Genomic DNA, 23,749 nt, shown 5'->3' with positions numbered 1-23,749 from the left:
GTATCAAGAGATCTCGCGCATCCACTGTGCTTGCTGTTACCCTCTATCTATACTGATATTTTCATAAGAAGCTTGGAAAACCATCGAGGTTTGCCACACTATATTGAAATAGTGTTGCAAGAAGTGGGATGTTACGCTTCAATAGAGCGCTGGGGCTTCAATAAGTGGCATGGGCAAGATCACGATGCAATAAATATGCAAGATCACTATAAAATCTAATCAGCATTCTAGTATAGGCCTTTATAAGTTAGTGTTCCTATTATAGCAATATGTGACCCTTGGTATGTGACCCTTGGTAGGCAATGCTTTTTTAGGGAACTCTGTTGCTAACATTGGATAATACTTGCGGAGGATATTATGTTTGAGAATGCGTTTGAGTATTTATTTATAAATGATGGTGGCAGGTTGGGCTGTGCTTCATGGGCTCTTTTAGATAGTGCTAATGTTTGTATATTACATACATGCTTCGTTGTAGACCTTGCTTTGAGCATCATGTGGGTGATTTGTTTCATGTAATGTTTTCTTTGGGTTGCTTGAGTGGCGAGCGTAGTCACCGCCGTTGCTACGGGTCCTACTTATATGCCTCGCCTTTCTGAGAATTATCCATTGCTTCCAGTGTTGCGTGTCATAACTATTTTAAATTAGGCACTGTTTTTTATCTGTTGGTTTCCTGCATAGTGCTGACCTTGATATTCTTCTTTCAATAAAAATTGTTGTGTTTAGGAAGTCAATTTCTCTGGATGAATGATAGTACAGTATTGCCCATTTATAATGAACCCAATTACAGCAAAATAGTGGTTATAACCTAGTGATATTGATTTCTCATTCTAATTTCTGCATTTTCAATGCCTTTTAAGTCAATTTTTAACGAAGTATATAAGTCCTCTTCAGTGGATATAGCAAAGCATTTTTTTGAGAAAAATAGTAAGCATGCCATCAAACATCCTTTGGAGCTTCCACGTGAATCAAAACGGTAAAAAAAACCCTAAATCTTGGCTTTCGGCAGTCTCCCCCAGTATCATTTGCCCTTTTGCTTAGCTGTTTTCGGAGGCTTGCTTCACTGTATCACACGGTCAACCGTTCGCCATCGCCAAAACAAGCAAATGCTTCTTTTTTTTTTTTTTTTGTCTAGTGCCAGGCTGGCCGACTACCAGGTAAAAGGTTGCTGGTATCTTATCTCGTCACACTGTGTACTACATCTCCTGGCTTTCATCACAAGAACGCTTCCCCATGCTTTGAGCCTTTGGGCCACCCATGGGGTTGCGCCAGCTCAATTGCACTTGTGATGCTACATTGTGGTGAAAAAGCAAAGTAGGTGCGCTCCTAAACTGCTGTTTTTCCACGGCGTGGCGCAACCAGTCACGCCTGCCTAAGCCTTGTCATGCTTGTTCGCGTGGTTGGCGTGGTTTGTGTGCGCACGCAAAGCAGTACAGTTTGAACAGCAGAAGCACTCGTACGCTTGTTTAATTCTGTTCACTGATGAAAAGCAGGTCATCGCAGCGCACTTGGACTTTACCGCGGTAACAGCTCGGCCTACCTTGTTCACCGATGAATTCTTCAGCATTGTCGAGTCCAGCGAAACCTGAAACATCGACTTCATCCACAGCCAAAGGAAGAGGCACTCCCCCTCAATATGAAACGTGCCATTTTGAATGAAGTCTGCCAGAAAATCAAGAAGACCAACATTGCACAGAAGTATGGCGTAGCCCAGTCCACTTTGGCAACCATCATAAAGAATACCAGCAATATCGATGCTGTTTTGGATGATGACGTTAACAGCGGTGAGTAGAAGCAGATCCACTCTTCCACTTACGGCGGTGTTGAAGCAGCGCTCTATAAATGGTTGGTAAATGCTCGTGCAAAGAACGTCCCTCTCAGTGGGCTAAAAGTCTGGGGTTTGTTCTGGGCCATGAGAACTTTAATCCAGGCTTCGGATGGTCGCAGCAATTCAAGGACCCCCATGGCATTACGTACAAAACACTGTTCGTGAAGCTGCATCCGTTAACGAGGACGGTCTCCAGCTTTGGTTGGAAAACCACAGGTGTCGCATTCTTAACACATACGCCAAGAGGGATATCTACCACACTGATGAAACAGGGCTGTTCTTTGAGTTACTGCCAGCAAAAACCCTCGCAGTGAAGACTGATAAATGCTTGGGATAAAAAACTTGTGATAAAAAATGCTTGTGTGCGCGAACATGGATGGCACAGACAAGCGACTCCTATTGGTCATTAGCAAGCATAAAAACCGAGGGGCTTTGCCAAGGTGCTGTCAATCCCATTAGTATACACGCACAACACCAAGGCATGGATGACGGACGTTGCTTGCTGGATTCCGTGCCGACCGGTTGTGCGCCCGCGCGCTTGCGATCTTCGGCGTCAGCGTAGCTCTGGCCGACTGGGCTCGCCCTACGTCACCTCCTGCCGCCGCCGATCTTCGACGACAGTGTAGCTCCGACTTACTGGACTTGCTCTACGCCGTCTACCGACGCCGACAAAAGCTCTCGCAAGTGTGCCCCGTCCTCGGACTCCAGTGACCGTGCTTCCATCTTTCCTGTCTCTCCTATCCCCTCAGTTTGTTGTTGCTTCTTCTTCCTCTTTTCTACTCCTTTACTCCTACCCTTTTTATCCCTCCTCACCCCCATCCCTTGTGAGCTAATGTGGCAGTGTCGCTCACTGAAGCAGACAATAACGGGGCTCACTTTTCTTTTCTTTTCTTTTCTTTCTCTTAAGAATCACTCAAATGGATGACGGAGGACATATTTTGTAAGTGGCTCATTGACTTTGACTAGACAAGGAAATAAGCTCGAATAAGTGCAAAGTGCTGCTTCTGCTTGACATCTGCAGTGCACACCATGTCGGTGCACATCTAAGCGCTGTTGAGGTCCTTTTCCTGCCTCCCAACACAACCACCAAAATGCAGCCGGTAGACCAGGGAGTGATAGCACACTTCAAAGTCTGCTATCGTCACTATGTCATCGAGCGTCTTCTCATCGACATACGAACAGCTGATAACTCGGGTGACTTGAAGGCGCCGCTGGTGAAGGCAATCTTTTTTGCAAGTAGAGCCTGGAGGGTCGTGAAGTCTCGAATGATCCTTCATTGTTTCCAAAAAGCAGGTTTCGCACGGAGAAACAGTGCTGCTGAAGAAGAAACAGCAGCAGCTGGTGCCACGGCAGTGACGAGCTTAGGGCAGCTTTGGGAGGCCACTGTTAATGCAAGCCCTGTTCCAAGTGGGCTGGATTATATGGAGCTCGCCACCGACGAACTCGCCCCTACTGTCTCGGAAAAGGAAAGAATCGCTAATAGCAGTTCTTCGGACCCCGAAGGTGACAACATTGCTGCACTTCAGCCAGTGACCTCTGGAGTAGCTCTCTCAGCTGTCGATGCACTGCATATGTATTTAAGTTCTAAACCGGATGATTGTGCTCTGATGGAAAGTGTTTAGGCCAGGGTTAACGCGTACAGGGGACCCTTGACCACTTTTTCCAGAGGGTATAATTAAAATTTTCTGCTTGGTCTGCTTGATGGCTCAACTTTTTTTTAGAGTCTGGATATAGCGAAAAAGTGATTATAGTGAAGTAATGTCTGATTCCCACAAAGTTCGTTATAACTAGGCTACACTGTAGCTACTAAATGCATTATTAGAGTGAAACTTGTTAAAATAGCCAATAATTGTGTTTAGTACACGTATGCTATGTTATTGTATAATAAATGTGTTCAAATAGCATAGATAGGGGCAAGGCTTTAGCTGACATGACTTCAAGAGCTTGGATTCTTTCATAAAAATGTTCGCATATGCTGGTCTACCAACCTACGTCAACAATTTTCATCTTCTGCGGAACTTCGGCCTGTTTTGATTCCTCAGCAATCTGTCTCTATATTTTTCAATAGGTAGTATGTATAATTTCACCGCTGCGAAGATTTTTAGGAGGTGTGCTGACAAAAGAAACAACATGTATGTAGAAAGCTTTGCTTATCTCGCGTGCATACTGCTAATTCTCTTTCATTATATATCAAACAGTTCAGTCTAGCACAGGGGCCAGTAGTTAAAAGGGATAGTTTTCTTGAAAAGACCACAGACAACAGCTAGCAGCTGGGATGTTGCTTTACCAATACCATTGCTCTTGTCCTCGCAGGCTTGTCGTGGTGACAGGTTGGATGAAGGCACTCCGGTGGTCTTGGAAACGTCTGATTCACCAGGCCAAGTCTACCGCATCCCGACACATGCTGACTTTCTGGCTGCCTACTCAACAGTGCCAGGTCAGCAAACCTGTAACAATGATGTTATCAAATAAGTGGCACTCTACTTGGTGATTATAATCCCAGGTAATTTTTTGCACCAGTGGCCTGTTGTGTATGCTACTATCACCAATGCAAGACTATTGCATTTTTGTATTGAGTATTCTATGAACATGTAGTGGTGCTCACCACAACTGTTCGATAAATTTGTGGTTGATACTGACCGCAAGTGGCAACCGTGCAGCCATGTAGATACTTGGTCAGCATGGTATCATTTGCAATGTCATTTGAAAAAAAGAAAAAGTGAAGCAATTTTTTATCGCCATATGACTTCTGCCTTTGGTGGGGGCCTCCATAATTTAGTTTCATTTGTAGAGTAGTGCCACTGTTGCTCTTATGGTCGCACAGTTACAGAACTCAAAATAAAAAGAGCTTTATGGCTTTTAAATAATACACTCTCATTTTGACCAGATGGCATGCCAGAATTATAAAGCTTTCTAAATTAACAAGATTTTGCTGCAGACATGTAGTATATGCATATCTGGCAGCTACCCTGGATTTTTCATAAGATTTTGACATTTGTTCTTATTTCACATACTTGTGAATGCAAGTTGGAGTTCTGTGAATAATTTTTTTTTGTAGATGAAAACGTTTTACTTGCTGATGTTCAATATTTTTTTGGAGCTCATCTAAGAGGAGTACTTCCTTGGAAATTATATTGCCTTCATTCAGGCAAAAAATCATAATGTAGTGCAGAAAAAGACACAATGGACACACACAACCACACACCACAAGACACAATGAACACACACAACCACACACCACAAGACACAACGAACACACACAACCGCACACCACGAGAACTTGTGGTGTGTGGTTTTGTGTGTTGTTGTGTCTTTTTTGCGCGACATTATGATTTTCAGCAAGCACTAACTAGCTCAAGAACAAGTCCTTCTGCGGTATATTCAGACAAGTTCCATGAGTGAGACTAACAGTTGGTTGAGTTGGTATGGATGCGGAAAATGGTGTGACTGAGAATATGAAAAGACGCCATTTCTTGTTGCTGTTTTTGGTTCACGTTTGGCTATCAAGAAGACATGCCTTTGCAGAATAAAAGTGTGTCAAGACTGTTAGATGGAACAAAATGTTCGGGGTTCCCTCATCAAGTTTCAACTGGAGCATGTGAAAAGCTAATTCAAGCTATAAAACTGGGCAAGAGCAGGGAAACCAAAAGAGAACTTACTGAAAAAGAAAAAAAATATTGACTGACTTGTGGTGTGACTGCCTATCACGCATTGCTGAGCACTGTGAGAAGTGTGGCTGTGCTCCCCATTTCAACCTAACAGTTATAATTGTAAAACATCATGACATGACAACTCAGGAGGTAATGAAGGCATGGCATAATCACAACAAGGGAAATTTTTGTATCAGTTTTTCTTTGGTCGCTTTGTTACATAAAGTATTCTTGTATCCTAATTACTTAATTTGTTGTTTTTATTTAATTTATTGTTTTTTGGTCGGTTTTTAATTGGCTTTGTTCGACAACTTTAGTGAATATGTTTACACTGCACTGTCGAATGAAACTTTAGTCTTAAGTTGGCATTTAGGTTTATGTAGTAAAGCTTATGTAGTAAATTTCTGGATACCTCCACTACGGTATGTTTAAATTATATCTTGGTTTTGGCATTTTAAACCCCAAGTAATTATTGTTTTGTGCTCGAAAATTTGCCAATACCTATGCACCACCCCTGTTTTGTTAAAAATGTAGCGGCGAGACAGACTATCTGATCTTTTTATTTCATTATCTGTCAATCAAACACAGTAGCTCTGTTATTTAGGTTGGTTTGAATAGCTTGCTCGCATAGTACTTTGAAGGTTAGAGTGGCCGGATTTTAAGGAGGAAGGGGGTAGAAACTCGCCATTCATGCCATACACTACACTTCATCAGTCACAAAAAGAAATTTCTTCATACTGTAAGGTGGTCGAAGAATTCTGTGGCTCTCAACAATTTAAGGAGCTTTTATACTTTAGTACCGTATTTAATCCCATAATCCTCGCACTTTTTTGCCGAAAAACCGATGCTAAGTTGGGGGGTGCGAAAATTACGCGGGGAAAACTTTTCACGAGAACGTACAGAGCGGAAAAAAAAACGAAGTGGCCGCGAATTGGGATTCTCACACCAGCAACTAACTGCAAGCTTTGAGAAGTACTAATTAAGAGTTATCTCAACAATAAAAGCTCAGGTTCAACACAAGGCAAAATTTATTTGAGACACAACAGGCGCAAGCAAATAGTCGAGAATTAAATTAGAATAGCATACGCAAAGCTTGTGGGCATTGCGGGCGTAACGGTAGTGTTCGTCGCTCAACAGGAGCCCTCAAAAAGTAAGTGTAGGACGTCAGTATTGGGCTGATGGCTATTTAACAGAATCGTCTGCAGTTTCCTTCTGACGAAATAAAGTTTACTATCAATCTCAGTAGTTTTAAGCCCACGGCAAGCCCAACGCGTCTTGGTGGCTTTCGGCTGCCGTCACCAGTAGCCAACACAAAACTCGTAGACTACGAAGGGCCTACCGGCGGCCCTGCTGCCGTCGTTTAGTGCATAATCTATCACTTGCAACTTAAAGCAGCCGTGTAGCTTCAGTATCACACCATAACATGCCAAGATTACCGACACAGCATACAAAACACGCCACAACGCGCACTGGCCACTTCGGCTTGGCTTGGATTGAATCTGCGTGCAATAGTACACTTGATGCTTAAGAGATGGCGTGCGCTATCATCATCAGTGGCTGGAACGAGGAGACGACATTATTGCAGCAGTTTTCGGGGGTGCGATAATTACTCGAGGAAAAAAGAAATCGTATTTTTCTTGGGCGATGTGGGGGTGCGAGAATTATGCGAGTGCGAGGATTACGCGAGTAAATACGGTAACCTCTTTAAATTCTTGAATCTATTTAGGAGATATTTCTGCCATATTTTTTCAGTGCACGTTCAGTTCAATCAATACCGACACAATGTAGAAACACCCATTTTTTGTATTTTTTCTTTTCTTTCCTATCCAAACCCCCTTTCCATTCATAGACAGCTATGACGTGCGAAAGCACTTTTAGTGGTCTCTCAATCACCATTGTGTTTGTCAAGTTCACACTGCAGAAAGCTTGACGCATTGGTGTTTCCCAGGCTGAAGCTTCTCGTACCTAAGCTTTTGCACTCTTTGTACACCTCAAGGAATGCAGGGAGAGTACAAAAAGCAATGAGCTTGACACCTCAAACTTGGGGCATGCAACACAAACATTTGTATTCTTTCAAAGGTGAACATTTGGCAGAAGTCTGCCAGGTTGGGGATAACAGAAAACTGGAGCAAAGAGGAAACTTTAACCAAAATTTATTTTAAGACCTCTGAGGTTTTGAAGCCTGATCAGCTTATTCAGGGGCGAGGTCCGGGATGTGCAGTGCTTATATATGCCTCCTTGTGCTGTGTGTGGAATGTTTGTAGTGGCTCTCCACAAGCCCTGGCAATAGAGGGAGGGCAGTGTTCTCGTGATGCAGTTCATGTCTTCTGCTGTCTACTGAATGTGCCAAAATTTGAGGAGGAACTCCCGTTGGAAGGTTTCTTTCATTTTCCCAAATTCCCGCACTGTTGGTACGGGTATGGTGGTCAAACTGCTCGCAGTGCTCTGTTACTGTGCTCCGTACTCTGTCCAATTCACGGAAGTCATTTTTGTGCTGCCACATTCTTTCAATGAAGTTCTTGCTTTCCCCAGTGTAGGAAACCGGGCAATCGGTGCACGTGATCTGGTACACAACGCCCTGCACTTTCTCCACAGGTGCACGGTCTTTGTGTGTAGGGATATAACTGTTGCTGGTGGTCACTGGTTTGTGGGCAGCGTCGACCCCTGCCTTTCTTAATACGGCCGCACTCTTGTATAAGAGACACTGACATAAGAGTCAAATGGGTATAAGAGACACCAGCGTGCCTACAGTAAAATACACGTTCATCAGAAAATGCATCCGCAGTACCCTGCTTATAAGAAACATCTCATATGGAAGACAAGAATCGCTGCGCAGAGCATGTCTCTTATAAAGAGATTCAACTGTATATACGGTTTGCTGGTGCCCACGATGTAGGGGATAGATCTGTGGTGTCATTGCAGTGTTGCTGGTGTCAGATAGTCCTTGTCTTTTCTCTAACGGTGGGCTCTGCAAATAAATGCTTTTGTATAGCTGTTGGTGCTGAGGCCACAAATTATTTTCTCTCTTTCTTCCTTCCACCGCCTTGGTTACGCATAGTGATTGGATGATCGGGGATTTTGGTTGCAGTTTTCCATCTTCTCTAGTTTTCTGTATTCCTCACGGAGAAAGGGGATTTCAATAATTTTTGCTCATGGGAATGAACATGGATATGACTTCTGTTCAGGGGAAGCTTGCAGTAGCATATTTGGGAGGCTGATGGGGTTTGCTAAGACTGACTTCGCCCACAGCTGGCGAACATAAAACAAAGCTTAACCGAGGTTCATGAGAAGGCATAGGGATAGCACAGTAAGTTGAAAAGAGGATCTTTTGCCCAGTAGAGCGTTGCTAAGCCATTGCGGCTACTCTTTCCTTTACACCATCCCCTCTTCCTGTTGAACTCTTGTCCCTTAAAACTTATTTTTGTAATTTGAAACACTAATATAAGACTTCTTGGCATTTAACGTCCCAATACCATGATGTGATTATGAGGAAAATAGTGGACAGCTCCCGAAACATTGGCTACCTGGGGTTCAGTACGTGCATCTAAATATAAGTACACAGGCCTAAAGTATTTTGGCATCCATCTAAAAATGCAGCTAGGATTCAATGCTAAGATGTTCAGGTCAGCGGTCAACCGCCATAAGAACTACGCTACCACAGTGGGTGTTTTAGATGTCAGACTCTAAAGTTTTGTAACATGCAGTGCCACATGTCAACGCAGTTTTGGGTAGTAGAAAGCCCGACTTCCTTGCACAGTTTGCTGCACAAGTAGGTGCAACTACAGCGTACAAAACAACGACAGAGCTAAATGCTAGGTGTATTTGCGCATTGAACATTTAGAAAAAGGCCTACGAATTTATCTCCATTAGTTGGGCGTATTGCTGCACCATCGTGAAGTGCTGCTGGTTCACTCGTCAGAACGATAGCGAAAACAAGAGCAGGCACAACAGCTCCGCACCATACAAAAAAAGACCCCAGTCGACGCTTCTGTTGCGTTGGGAATTGCTACGGTTGCTGTAGGCTCGTGTTCTCAGATTTGGGTGCACGTTAAAGAACTCCAGGTGGTTGAGATTTCCGGAGTCCTCCACTACGGCGTCTGTTAAATCTCACATATCAATTAATAAAAGAATTGCTACAGGTGTAAACGACATCAGTTTTACTGATTTTCGCAGCTTTCGCGAAGGAGAACAGCGGAAGCGCTGGTTACGGTCCGTTGCAGCGTGTTGCGTAAGCGAAATACTCGCATTTTCTACTGCCATTCGCATGAGGAAGTGTGATAATGTAGGTCTTTTGTTATTGTTTTGAATTGCCTTGGACGGAGAACTCTGGTAACTTTGATTATGAAGCTTAACAGAGCCTGTGACTGCAGTGCGCACCATGCAGCAATAGACAGGTGATGCGCACCATAAACATCACACTAGCCGGGGCCATTGATAATTTGAATTTGTCTCCACCACACAGCATTACGCACGTAGGACTTCGAAGGCTCTAACTTCTGGTTTTAACTTTGAAATGAGAACACGAATGTCATACAGGTAAATGCAAAATGATTGCGACCATAATAAGGCTTTTCTTGCCGTTGATCTTCACGTTTGCCGGAGCCATCTCAGGGGCCTCGGTTTCGCCTTTCATTGTACACCGAAAAAGAGGACACCCATGTATCCTTATTTGCAGTATAAACAAAGGGATGACAACTGTTAACAGAGCATTTTAGCATGCATAATAAAACAGTTCAACACACAAGAAGCAAGAGATCGATGCAGAATTCAACTGCAAAGGCGAAAATCGGTTATTCGTGCCAGATAAAGCGTGCTTGGTACCACTCAACGTTAGATTGCTCGTGTATGCACTTCAGCGCTTTGGCATTATGTGTATGCCCAAGTTTAACGCATTACTCACATCGGAGTGCTTGATCGCTTTGGCATTATGTGTATGCCCAAGTTTAACGCATTACGCACATCGGAGTGCTTGTCTCGAACTATTTGTCATGCGATGCTCGCTTGCACTTAAATGGTCAGTTGTAGTACCCCGAAATAACTGAAACATCTTTTGCATTGTACCTGCAGTTCGTTTTGATGATCTTTCTACATTTCGGAAGCGAGATTGGATTGAAGGGAAAAGCTTACAGGTCCTTGATTCTCAGGAACCGTGCATCAAGACCAACGAAAGAGAAGGGTCTATGCACGTTTGCTTGCGGGCGGCTCACTTTGCGCTACCCATTTATGGCCGGCACGTCGATAGGGCGGTTTTTTGCAGCGACACCTGGGCAGAGTCTGACGTCCATTAGAAACTTAAGATAGGCGTAACCATGCAACCTATAAGAACATGTTTCCACAATGTGTCAAGGCTGGTGAGCTTGATTCTGCAAAATAAAGTCTCCTCATATTATTTTCTTCATGTCATCAATGAGTGGTCAGTAGGCTGCAATACCACTGGCAGGTTATTAAGGTCTTTTAGAAAAGTGCCATAATCTAATTTGAAGCTTTCTTCATTTGCAAGAAATAGCGTGAGCAGCCCTTTGAACGGCAAAGTGTAATATAGCACTTCATTTAATTTGGTCTGTCATAGCGCATGTGAAAAGTAACAGGAATGAATACCTGATTCAACTCGAAGGTCCGTAAACCCAATCTTATCTTTATATAAAACATTCTCAGTAGTGCGAAAATGGCATGTAATGTTAAATTTCCCTTTACTATACAGACATTGTGATGCAAGGGAAATAACTTCTCTTTGTATGTTGAAAGCTATGATATATACAGTTGAACCCCTTTACAAGAGGCATGCTCTGGGCAGCGATTCTTGTCTTTTATATGATATGTCGCTTATAAGCAGGGTTTATATGCATTTTTTTTATCAACCTGTGCTTTACTGGAGGCACACTGTCTCTTATAGGGAAGACCCGCTCAAGCTTGCCTGCTGACGCTAGCGCTTGCCATTCCCCTGCTGGAAAAAGTGTACAACTCTAGAGCGTTACGATGCCTCCACTCCCTTTGCTTCCCGTGTATTTATGAAGCTCCCGCTGCCCGTGAAGCACCACTCGTACCGCGCTTTCACTCCGACAAAGAGGAAAGAATCACTGCTGCATCAACTGTCACAATGAGCATAAAAAAGCTTAAAAGCACAAATTACTATAATATTACTTCTAACTCTCATATTTCAAGCACTATAGAAAATTTGTGAAGATGTATCTTTATGGTGCTACCATTATTCGATATTGTTAGGGACATAGTAATTGAACTTTTGTACATGTGTGGCATTTGCGATGAGTAGCTACAGTAAAACCCCGTTAATTCGGACTTCACTTCACGGGACCAAAGAGAATGTCCGAATGAACCGAGGGTATGAATTATCGCGAGTACGAACAAAACACTTGAAAAATGTCTCCTACACCATCAGACTTTTATTTCTTAAAGAAGTCTGTGATTGCGGTTTGCTTCATGGACGCAATGTGCGACGAAGTCACAATTTTGCAAAGTTCCTGCAGGTGGCTTAGTCCGCACACACTATCCGAGTTCGAGGAAAGCATGCATATGTCCTTCAATACAGCTAATCCATGCGCAGCCTCGGTCCTAGTGTGGGGTGGACGCTCGTCAGCATCACTTACGTCCTCGTCGGCTGATTCCCCTTCGTCGTACAAGACTTCGGCTACGATATATATCTCTGTCAGTCACTGTGCCGGCCACGGCAACATCGCTGTCAATTGCGAAGTAATCGCCCAGGGGCACATCAGCTGGCATGATGGTCACATAGCGGCCGTCTTGCTCTTAGCCGGTTTCCTCATCGGTCACCACCCCCAGATCAGCAGCGTCGTGCACGAAGCCGCTATGCGTAAAGCAGTTTGCGACTACTGCAGGCGGTGTGTTGTTCCACACGTATGTCGGCATGTGGATTGCACTTAGCAGGCCTACTTCGTACTGCTTGCACGACTCCATGCAGAGCAACATCTGCTCGAGTACCTGCCGTCGATAGCGGCTTTTCACGAACTGTATGATTCCTTGGTCCATCGGCTACAGGGAAGCCGTTGTGTTCGGAGGCAGGAATAGCAATTCAATGTTCTCGAGCCCGGACATCTTCGTGAGCGCACTACAGTTGTCTAGCACGAACAACACCTTCCGAGCCTTGGCCGCAAAGCGGTGGTCAAGCTGACGCAGCTAGGCTTGAAAGAGTTCGGCAGTCATCCAAGCCTTTTTGTTGAACCGGTATTCAACAGGTAGGTGTCTAATATTTTTAAAACATCTTGGCTTCGCAGCCTTCCCGATCACCAGCAGCAGCAGCCGCTCTGTGCCGGTCATGTTAGTAGCCAGAAGAACTGGCACGTGCTCTTTACTTCATTTTTCACTGCAGCACGGGTCCCCCTGAAACACGATTGTCTTGTCATGCAGAGCCTTATAGAACAGCACTGTCTTATCAGCATTGAAAATGTTGTGCAGGACCACCAGCCCTGCACAACACTTTCGTCAAGCGCACCTCTTTCACTACACACGTTGTGGAACACCAGCCCCTGTCGCTTCTTGAAGCGGTCGAACTAGCCTTCCGACGCATTGAAGAAGTCAATGTTCACGGTCACCGCGAACTTCTCTGCTTGTGCACAGATAAGGGGGCCGCTCAAGGGCAAACGCGCGTCGCGTGAAATGGCAATCCAGCGCAACAGCGCTTCTTCTAGCTTGGGATGCGCTGTCGTTCGAAGCTTCTTCCTTTGTTCGCCAAACATGTCCCCGTCATACGCTTGCATAATCTGCTCTTCGTTTTTCACATAAGTGCTCAGTGTGCTTTTCTTCACATTGAATTTTTCCATCACTTCTTTTGGGGATGCTCCCGCTTGCAACGCCTTCAATATTTTCACCTTCGAAGCCAAATCCTTTGCTTCATACTTCACCCTGTTTGCTGCAGGAGTTGGGGCGGTTGGGGCCACAGGACACGGAGGGGAAGCAATCTCGGCGTCGCTCACGCGTTGGTTACCCGCGCGCACGCACAAAGTGGACAACTTGAACACACATACACACAAAAAAAACGCACGGTGATCAAAATGAAATAAAAACCGGCGAGTCACGCAAACGTGTTTGACGTGCGCGAAAAAGGGAAAGGCAAATCCATAGGTTGGTCGTTGCTGATGACAGTAGCAATGCACTGCCTTCCATTTTGGTTGTTTAAATCACCATGTGTTTTTTTTTTTTTTTTGGGGGGGTGGGGGAGGGTGCATGTGAGATGTACTACCCATGGACGAAGTTTTGAATCTCGGAGGCTGCAATCCGATCCCAAAGTTGTTTAGGTGCGCCGTCAATTCGGCCGGCGGAATCCGCTGCTGCTTTCCCGTCGTGACTCGACCGCAGTCGGGCATTCGAATTAGCCAAAGCGCAACCGAATTTGTCGGATATAATTAGAGCTTTCAGTCATAGAACAATTTACATTTTGGACGGGACCAGATGCTGTGGCAAAATTTACCTAAACTTCAAATTAACGGGGGTCCAAATAACGAGACTTTACTGTATATAATTTTTATATCCAGCGTCGATGAAAGTTTGTGGTTGACAAAAGCTTCAACAGTGATTTGTAGCAGACATTTAGTAGGAAACTGCTAAAATGACTCAAGCCAGCACCCATTCTATTGATACCTGAATTCACACTAAGGGAAAATTTTGTTTTACGCATGCGTAATTATGAAGTAAAGCAAAGATAAAAGGGTATTATAAACTTGACACTTTCAAACCAACCTGTATGAAGATATGTAACAGCGGATAAAACTAGAAAAGATGAAAGATGTGCTGTTACATATGCTGAAATGCACCAACGAGCCTAGCAAGCAACCATCCTTCACGTTTTAAGGGTAAGATTAACATGTGGTTATTAACAAGCACGTTTGTCTTGTAACAAGTGCCCGTCCTGTTTATTTGTTTTCTTCTTTTGCAGTGTGGTCGTGATTTCGGTGCAAAATTTATTATCGAATTCAGACATGCACCATGTCTAACAGCGAGTACAACAAGCGTATTACTCTTTGGATATGTTTCATTAAAAGTAATGATGATTCAATCATTGGAGCACGCAAAATGTTTGAGAAATAAATTTTCATGCGTAGCCATCTCCGTGCAGTTCTTGTACAAAATATTTCTTTGCACACCAGATGGTCACAATTGCTACTCTATTGTTTTTTTTTTAACGAGGCATTTTGCCATCGCACATGTTTTTATAGATTGATTATGGCGTCATCTGCTATCACTTGCTCCACATCTGCTACAGGGCTGAACAGACCTTTCATCAAATTGCTGCCAGGAAAAAAATCTTAAATTGTTACGATCTTTTTAAACGCGGATCCAGAAGCGTGTACATCCTAACCGTGCATGACACGAAATTCTAAAAAAACCGTGCAGAACGCGTGCAGTGTGCGAGCAAAGCAATGTGTCTTCAAGGCAGCTTAAAGGGGACAGTGGAGAGGCGAACGCTGGAGTAATGAGTTTTCTCTTCACATTCTCCAGCAGCGCCTGGTAGCGCAGTGCCCTCCATGGCGTGGGCCTCCTCTATAGCCATTAAATTTCACCATTATCATATTTTATTTGGGTATTTTTACTTGTTGACTTTTTTTCCCGACTTTTGTTTCACTTCTTTTTTGGTTCAAAAGAGCTCAGCCTCACTGCTAGTACCTTACATCGCTAGCAGCTAGCACCATAAAAAATAAATGTTCACTTTCTTTAAAATTATATATAGACATTGATCTCTACTGGAGAATTTAGTTTTGTTTATTACTGTATTTACTCGAATGTAGGCCAATTTCTATTCTTAACTGACCCCCAAAAGTCTTACACTTGGAAAAAAAGAAAACTTACAGTGAATGTAGGCTGAACCAAACAGCAAAGAGAGCGTTCACAAAGAGAAAACATTTGTTGAAAATGAAGATGAAACAAAGCAGTAGGTTCATGATGCAAATAGTTCGATAAACATACAGCCGCAAGTCCTGTTGCGCTTGCTTTCTGTCGTCATTTTTTTCGCGCGACATCTAGTCATTTGCATCACAAAGATGCTATGCTTATTCTGAGCCGCTGTCACTGCTCCTCTCATCACTGACTATTTCGTCGCTGTCTTCAAACGCTTCGCAATCCTCTGAGCCATCAAGCACATTGGATATGCCGCACTTTTTAAAGAGTGCACAATCAAAGTTCCCAAGTTGTCGAACCACTCTGTAGCCCTTACAGGGATGCACATTTTTTTGGTCCACTTCGAGGTCCCGCCCGGCTTCAGCGTTGGACGACGACTTCGCGGCTAGGACACCTTTTCTTTCATAAGTGAGACTATAATGACACCGCCTGTTTGGTGCCATTGAGCTACACCACACACAGATCACTCGAAGCACGACTCAAAATGACAGACGGCTCGCCTAAACTACATGATCAAAATAGCAGCATCACACATGTGTACTTAAGCCAGGTGTTGGCTTGGCTACTAACGCCTATGATGCCGTCTAGATGGAGCTAGTTGTGCACCAATTTTCTGAATAAAAAATGGCGCGATTTTCAAAATACTCCAGCCTAAGCTGACACTGAAGCTTGATGCAAAGAAATTTGAAAAAGAACTATCGGTCTAAATTCGAATAAATGCGGTGTTCTTTTGCTATTTTCTTGCAGCCTATATTATGTGTATTGATTATACGACTGCACCTTAGTCTGCATTCTGGTTTTATGTATGCATCACCGTCTTTCTTAAGTTGCTAGTGAAGTGTGAGTCTAGTATAGTTCAAGAGCTTTTGCACAATACAGCGTATCTATTTTGCGTCTATTGCTTGGCTATTTGAAAAGCACCTTGAGAAGACCGTGGCTGACATTCCTCCTGTCTATCCTTTTTCCTTTAGGGTTCTACTCCTGGCGCAATACATCGCAAGGCTCGTGGTTCATACAGGCCCTGTGCTCGGTGCTCCACGAGCGAGCACGGTCTGCGGACCTGTTGTCCATGCTGACAGTCGTGTGCCGCCGTGTTGCTCTTTACTTCGAGTCGTGCGTGCCAGGTGACCCTAACATGGACCGGAAGAAGCAAGTGCCATCCATCACGTCCACGCTCACCCGACTAGTCTTCTTGGGGCAGCGGGGCTAGGACACATGCCTTTGATTATGAGTGTGATGTGGGCCGTGCCCTCACCTGTCCTTCCTCGTTTTGCTTAAAAGGACCAAAGCTAAGTGTGAGATTACGTCATTGGGTGTTTCTTCGATTTGGCCAACTCCACTGGCTGAACTAGTCCCTTGCAAAAGGATTCTTATCAGGGCAAGTTATGCGTGTGAGAGTTTCTAAGTAGGAAAAAAAAGAGAGAGAGGAAAAAAAGAAAGCATAGTACATATAGAAACAGCTGTATGTGTGTCAGTGCATTTATTTTATGTCCCACTTTTTGTAATGTTCCTTAGTTCCGTGCTTTCTTTTTATTTTATATTACCTGTTGTGATGGTATGCCATATTTACATCTACGCTGAAAAAGTTTGAGGACTGTCTATTGTGCTAAGCTGCTATGCAGAATATTTTTGGTTGTCATTGAGAAACAGTTAATATACTCCGAGGACAAAAAGTGCTTAGGTACCTCAAGACAGGGAGAAATTAAATCATTCAATGCAGTGCAAAGTGGTAAAAGACAAGTGGCAATGAAGCACCATGAGATGCTTTCAATAATGAATGAAAGTTCTGCTGTATGGAAAACTTGAGAAAATGTGAAAACTTCACTGCTGGCTTAGCAGATGTGCATGAACATGGTGTTTTAGAGCTCGTTAACATTTATGCCATCAACTTTATTGATTCAGCCTGGTTTCATCTGTGTGTGCACCTTTCCTAGAGCGTTTCAAAACTGTGGTGATAATATGGTGGCAGTGGTACACCATACCATATTATGACCAAGCGAGAATACGAGAATACCTGTCTGTCAAGGGCTTTTGCAAACATACTGCGTACAGCTGTATTTTACTGTGCTCAGTCCTCAAACTCTTTCTGACATAACCATCTGTGTGGCTTCATGCATCAGTAAATTTGTTTTGTACTATGAAAAGCAAAGCTCAGTGCATAAAGAAGAAAAGAAAGGGTGCTTGCAGTTGCATCTGCTATTGGTGTACAGAATTAAGGGTGTGTGAGATTTGTAAACAAGAAGACTTTGCAAATGTCCTGGAATTTAATAATTGAATCATGAGTTGTACTTGCTGTCACTCTCGCCTTTAAAACTTTGCACAAGACTGCACCTTTTGTCCCAGATGTTCCTGAGGCTGGTGGTAGTAAGGCAATATAGCGCCATTATGTCCGTTCTGGCTAATCTCATGCTTGTTGGTTTTCTTTTAGTTGGGAGGACTAAGCACCCTAGGTGTCACTTCAGTCAGCTTAGTGCCAGAAACTGCAGCACTGTCACACAGAGCTTTTCGGTTGAGTGGACGAAGGTTTTTGGCCTTTGAACTTTCATGACAGTAGAGTGAATTGTAGGGACATAATTGGGCTCACCCACTTTGAATGTATCCTTGCCACGAAGTTACATGAAGTGTTTCTTGCTTTTGTAGGAGAGTTAACAGTTTTGGGAAAGTTCACTGCCTCAGTCATTGTTTGTGTATCAATGAAAAGCAAAAAAAGATATTTTCATAACTGTAAGGATCTCTTTATGTCATTACTGTTCATTGACAACTTAATTATTCTCTGGAGTGTTGTGGGCTGGGCTAAAAGCTCCCTAATTTTTTTTAATCTCTGTTTGCAAACTTGTAGAGGCCAGCGCCATCCCATTGCTGTTGCAAATATCACATGATTTTTTAAAATCTATGCTCCATGTATGCAGAATATTTTTAGGATGTGTTCATACCATTTTATGGTGTTGAAATAAGGCTTAAACATTGTAGTGTGCAGAGCCTGTGTGTGCGCTAAAATTCACACATTGAGAAAAAAAAAAACGTGTATAAATTTCGGCACTATGGTGGAAATATTTTGCATGTTAGCATAGCTTTGGTTTAGGAAGACTTGTCCGTCAGCTATTTTCCTGTTCTCATGTTGTTTTACGTACATTTGCTGCTTGACAAATGATGCTTTTGCCTGGATGGGCTGTGGCAGTGGCATCAGTTTATGATCAGAGTATAGCATGCATAAAGTACTATTAGTACTATACCAAGTGCATGCATGAATTACACTTAGGTTGATAAAGGTACTCTAACCTTAGGTGCCTTTTCAATGTCCTTCATGACTAAAGCCAAATTCAGCCGTGTATTTTATTGTCAACCAACACTTTTACTTTAGTATAGCTGCTGCAATGCAAAAATATTGAGGTGTGCGAGAGTGATGTCAGCTGTTATCTTTCTTTGTGGTCCCTGGAAAACACTGCTTGTGGTAGATGTTTTTTGTTGTAGTTCTTTCCTCCGAGCATAATTTCCTGCTCTGCGTTTGAGCCAAAGGCTTGTCTTGAAGCAACTAACTTTTTGTGCAAACGTCGGCTTTCCAAGGGCATTTCGACGTCATGCATGGGTCATGGTAGCATGGCCGGCATGTAATATTGTTTCGATATTTTAATGAATGCAGACCGGCTTGTTCAAACGGGTGCGAAAAAGGCTTTGTTTATAAATGGTGACGAATCCTCCAACTAGTGTGTGGTCCTTTCTTTGCACTGTGTGTATGATAATGATTGAGGTGTGTCAACTTATCTAAGCCTTCTTTTTTATTGCAAGCCATCTGTCTATTGATGGTGGCTGGCTTTTTTTTCGTTCCTCTTGTGCGTTGTATCTTCATAAACAATTGTGAAGGCTGTGTGGTTTGTTGAAATCCCGAATTTCCTCGCTCGGAGGGGAGGGGGGGGGGGGGGGCTGCTGGCTATTCGTGCACTGCAAGTGGCATGAATGCAATGTAGAAATGCTTGCCTTGCAACCTGAGTGGCTTTTCTGAGGAGAGGCATGCGCAGACTTTATCTGAGGTATCGGTTGTATATATTGCAGATATGATCCTCGGTTCGTGATCTATGTACATATAGTGTGCGCATGCTGTAGTCATTGATTTGCAATGCCCGTACTTTCCATATTAGCACATATTAGGCTCTTAATGGGGAGAGTGCATCATGCTGACCCTCTAAGGCGTTGTGATATATTACAGGCATTAATGTTAGTAGTACTATGCGTCTGGCAATAACTGTAGTGAGTGCCTGTAAGATCTTGATTATCGAATAAAAAAACTACACCTTTTAACTTGGATGTAATCCAACAAACCACTGGTTACTTTGAAGAAACAGACGGGCTGTATCAGTTATTCAAAATTTGAGTTGCATGTCACATACCTGTTCTATATCAGTGTTAAGAACATTGATTTTCATTTTTCATTTATTTGATAAAACCTATTAGTATGATCTCGCTGCAATGATTAGAGCCCACCTCCCACTACATTACGGGATATACATTTAGTTCACAGGTTGAAACATATTTGAGATAAGATTTTATTTTTGCCTATTTCACCATAAGATTTTGCATACTTTAATGAAGTATTACCTTAAAAATACGAAGCCTCTTAGTATTCAATTTGATGTTAAAAGCCTGTGTTCTTCCAACATTAATTAGCAGTTCAGTTTGAGCACTACTCAGTATCATGCAATAGTGCCTGTAAAAGTTGGCAAATGTTGAAGACATTTGTTACAAGGGGCTTATAAAAATATGTACAGCCTGTTGTCATTTCTGGTGCTAAAACATGAAAATGGTTTTAAAGTCTGAATAATTGGCAATGATGTCATTGAATGCTAATATTCATTACATATAGAATGGTATCTTATTTATCACTACACTGCTATGGGGGACGTTGCTTGAAGAGATGCTTTATTATGCATAAATGTTTTTGTGCTTTAATATTCAAACATTTTCTCGGCTTTCCCAACACAATGAGAGACTACTTTGGAGAACTTTGCTGCAACAAAAACTAAATGTCTAAGAAGATTGCAGTCAGACCTTTAATTGTTTTGCCTGAATTGATTGTTCAGTAGTATAGCCTGAGTGTATTGTATCCTGGTCCAAAATAAAGCAGTTGTAAACATAGCAAGTAAACACTTTTAATATATGTTAACTTGGAGCCTTAAGATGTGGTAATGATACATGAAGTGACCTTAGCTTTCTTTATTAAAGTGTGAATTGGATTTGTCGGTGTTGTTGGATACTGTAAAAACTGGGGAAAATGGGATTCCTTTTTTTTACAATTTACCAGTCTTTTACTATGGCTTGACATTACTTAGTGGGTGGCTAAATGTAATGGGTCTTTCGTACGTAGTACGTACAAGTTTGTATAAGGCACAAGAAGTTGAGAAAACTTAAGAAACAGCAGATTTGGGCTTCTGCCCGCTATTGCTATATGTGTCATATTCTCGTTGTAGTTGTGGAAAACTCTGCCAGTATTTAGTTCTGCAAAGACTGATCGTCCTTTTTTCCGTGGCATTTTTATTTTGTCAGTACAGAGTAGGTGCAAATAGTATGCTTGGGGTATACATAATTTGTTTCAAATGTTTCCTTTGAGTGTTTTGAACAGTAATGTTATGGAAAGATTCCTATTCATGGCATTCAGAAAGATCTTGGAACAAAAAGATGCCATGAAATGCTTTTTTTTTACTATTCCGGCTGTCTATCTGCTAGAGAACAGTATATTTTGACTGTGGAGAACTTTAACTTTGCATTGTTACTTGTGTTATGGTTGAACTTACTTGGACTGTATGTATGCTTGATTTCATAGTTTACTTGGGACTGGATAATTTGGAGATACTTGCTTGGTTCAGCATCACTGTAGTTTTTACATTTAATTTTGTGAGCTTATGCAGGCAGGTTATGGAGACAGGAATTGCAGTTTAGCAATTGTTGTACTTGGGTTTTTCTTGATTGTGTGTGCTTCTGTGCCATTTTATTATATACACCACAAGAATTGCACGGACCCTGTTTCTGGCTGCGATTGTTCTCTTTTATTGTACGCTTTATTTCCAGCATTTTTCTCACTTTTTCGCTAATGCACATTTTTTTTTTACTTGGGTGGCCATCTTATATTTTAGGCTGAGGCATTGTACTTGGCAAGCGACAGTGCTTGGAACATAACCTTGCAACTTTGGCGCACATTTTTACCCTCATTAAATCAGCTGATGGAGCGGTACATGTGAAGATCGTACAGGGCATTTTTATACTCCTCAATAATTGTTTGAAGAATGTTTGAGGCTGTAAATGTGAAAAAGATAGAAGTTTCTTGGACACTCAGTAAATGTACATTATTTTCATGGCTTTTCTTCCATCATGCTAAGCTCTCTGGAATGGGAACAGTGCCGCCTTGAAGTTATTCTGAATAGTGAAATGTAGGCATCGACATGAGCAAGGATTGTGTGCTTCTTTTTAAATTCACACAGAGGTCGCTTGCCTCCTGCTCTATTTTTGGGCGGGTTTTAGTTGGCATTCAAGTTGTTGTAGCACTGCACACAACTGGTTGGAAAGAGGGGGTCATGAAATGTTTCTTTTGATCTTGGAAGTGCACCATAGGTTAGTTTCCCTTGTTAGAACTTGGTGAAGGCATAGGCATAACATTGCATGCCTATGAGAATACAACAACTAACCAGGCAGGGTGTATTCCCTTAGAATATAAAGACCAAATTTTTACTGTTCATCACCATATACTTGATACTGTATTTATGCCATGTGAACTGCATCACTTCACCATAACCATATCATTTTTACTGCATTACAGTATTGCAGACATTTGTAAAACCAAGAAAAAAAATGGAAGTGCTTGCAGTTCATGGCAAAACTTGCACAAATTATGTAGTTTTAATGTGAATGTATAACTGAATGGTTTGTAAGGTTGGGGAAGAAATTTTAATATTCTTTTACTGGGGTTTGGCATACCTGGCTTTGGTGACTAAGGTCGGCCAAACTATGCCTGCGACTTGAGTCACAAATGTTGACCCACACTGTGGACACCTCAATCCCAGTGGAGATGCAACCAGGTGCAGTTAATATGTAGTTCATGTAATGTTGACCACTTGTTCCAAATTCACTATTCTTGTCGGAATCGGAATTGCTACCTCCTGGGCAGATATGAACAATAGAGAAGCAGGAAAAAGAATGACAGACTTAGTGCATGGTTTTTATCTAGTTCTTCACTCTATTGGTAACAGAACTCTTCAGAAGCATCAGGGCAGTGTGTTGTCGCATCTACAGCAGCAAGTAGTGCAGTGGTAGATACAACAAATATGATAACATTGTATATCATTCGGCTTTCTGCTTGCCTAGTTCGAGTCTGTCCAAGATGCAGACAACATAGGACAGTTGGAGATATAATCTGACAGCCATGCTGACAAATGTATAGCTCTTAACATTGTGGTGACCTTGGCTGTTGCCCGGTGATGGCTGTCTTGTTTAATTTTGAAAGCAAGTTTTCGTTTGCTGTTCAAGTACTTATCTGGAGTGGTTTCATAGCCAGTGCTTTTTCATCGTATTCAAGCTTGCTCAGTCCCTTTGTTGCTCTAACTGCAATTTAAACCCATAATTCTTGTGCACTGTAATAATGAAATGAAAAGAGAAGGACATGATATTGCGATATGTTGCCATTGTTTGTGGTACTCAATACTTGTCAATGTGTAATAACAGTAAGGTCGATTTAAACCCTCCTGCTATTAACATTCATTAACTTGAAAGTAGTTAGTTGGTGTATTCTCACACTGGGCATAATATAAACCTTTTAGGAAGCTTTTTAGTTAATGTGCGATTCCTGACTCATGACTATTTCATGAGTATGTGTTGTATTTTAAGCTTTCGACAAATGAAGCCAGCTTTCTATGTTCCAGTGAGGTCAAGTTTATGAAAATTGACTGCTGTGTGCTGTGCTCATTCTTGAGACGTATAGCTGGTAAAATTTCACTGATAGAGGAACAAAATGCGAGTGCCGAGTGCTTGTTTTTGTACCTTGCCTTGTCACGCCTGTCATTTTGTCTGATTGAACATTTTTAAGTTGAAGTGAGTGCCTGGCTTTATTCTACACAAGATGTGGGCTCAATTTTTGCTTTTGCAAGTGTGCTTTTCATGTTGTATAAGTGAGAATAAATTGTCAATGAATCAGCAGTTGCAAGTCGTGCAGTTGGATCTTTAAGGCACGACAGCCAGCATAGGGCATAGTGATCTGTAATTACCAAAAAAATGCTGCCAAACAAGTATGGTCGAACTTTTCCGACTGTCCAGACTGGTGCGAGACACTCACGCTCTGTGATGGAAAGCTTGCTCTCCAAAGAAGAAAGGCGGCGATTGGCATAAACAATGACGCGATCCTGTCCTTGTTGCCGCTGGGCACAGC

General features: G+C 42.5%; 1 protein-coding gene across 3 annotated transcripts in view; it reads left to right on the top strand.

The window, feature by feature from the left end:
- LOC119161026 (caspase-1) overlaps window positions 1-23,520 on the top strand; it is a 74,824-nt gene extending 51,304 nt beyond the window's left edge. For all 3 annotated transcript variants that reach the window (XM_037413347.2, XM_037413345.2, XM_075880086.1), the window contains exons 7-8: window positions 4,139-4,262; window positions 16,314-23,520. In XM_037413347.2, the coding sequence (XP_037269244.1) occupies window positions 4,139-4,262; window positions 16,314-16,552 (363 nt within the window). In that variant the 3' untranslated portion in view covers window positions 16,553-23,520. The remainder of the gene's footprint in view (window positions 1-4,138; window positions 4,263-16,313) is intronic.
- Window positions 23,521-23,749: the final 229 nt, after the last annotated feature.

This window comes from Rhipicephalus microplus, chromosome X, assembly GCF_043290135.1.
Source record: "Rhipicephalus microplus isolate Deutch F79 chromosome X, USDA_Rmic, whole genome shotgun sequence".
NCBI classification, from domain to species: domain Eukaryota; kingdom Metazoa; phylum Arthropoda; class Arachnida; order Ixodida; family Ixodidae; genus Rhipicephalus; species Rhipicephalus microplus.
The sequence above is the reverse complement of the archived record's forward strand: the minus strand, read 5'-3'. Positions and strand labels throughout refer to the sequence as shown.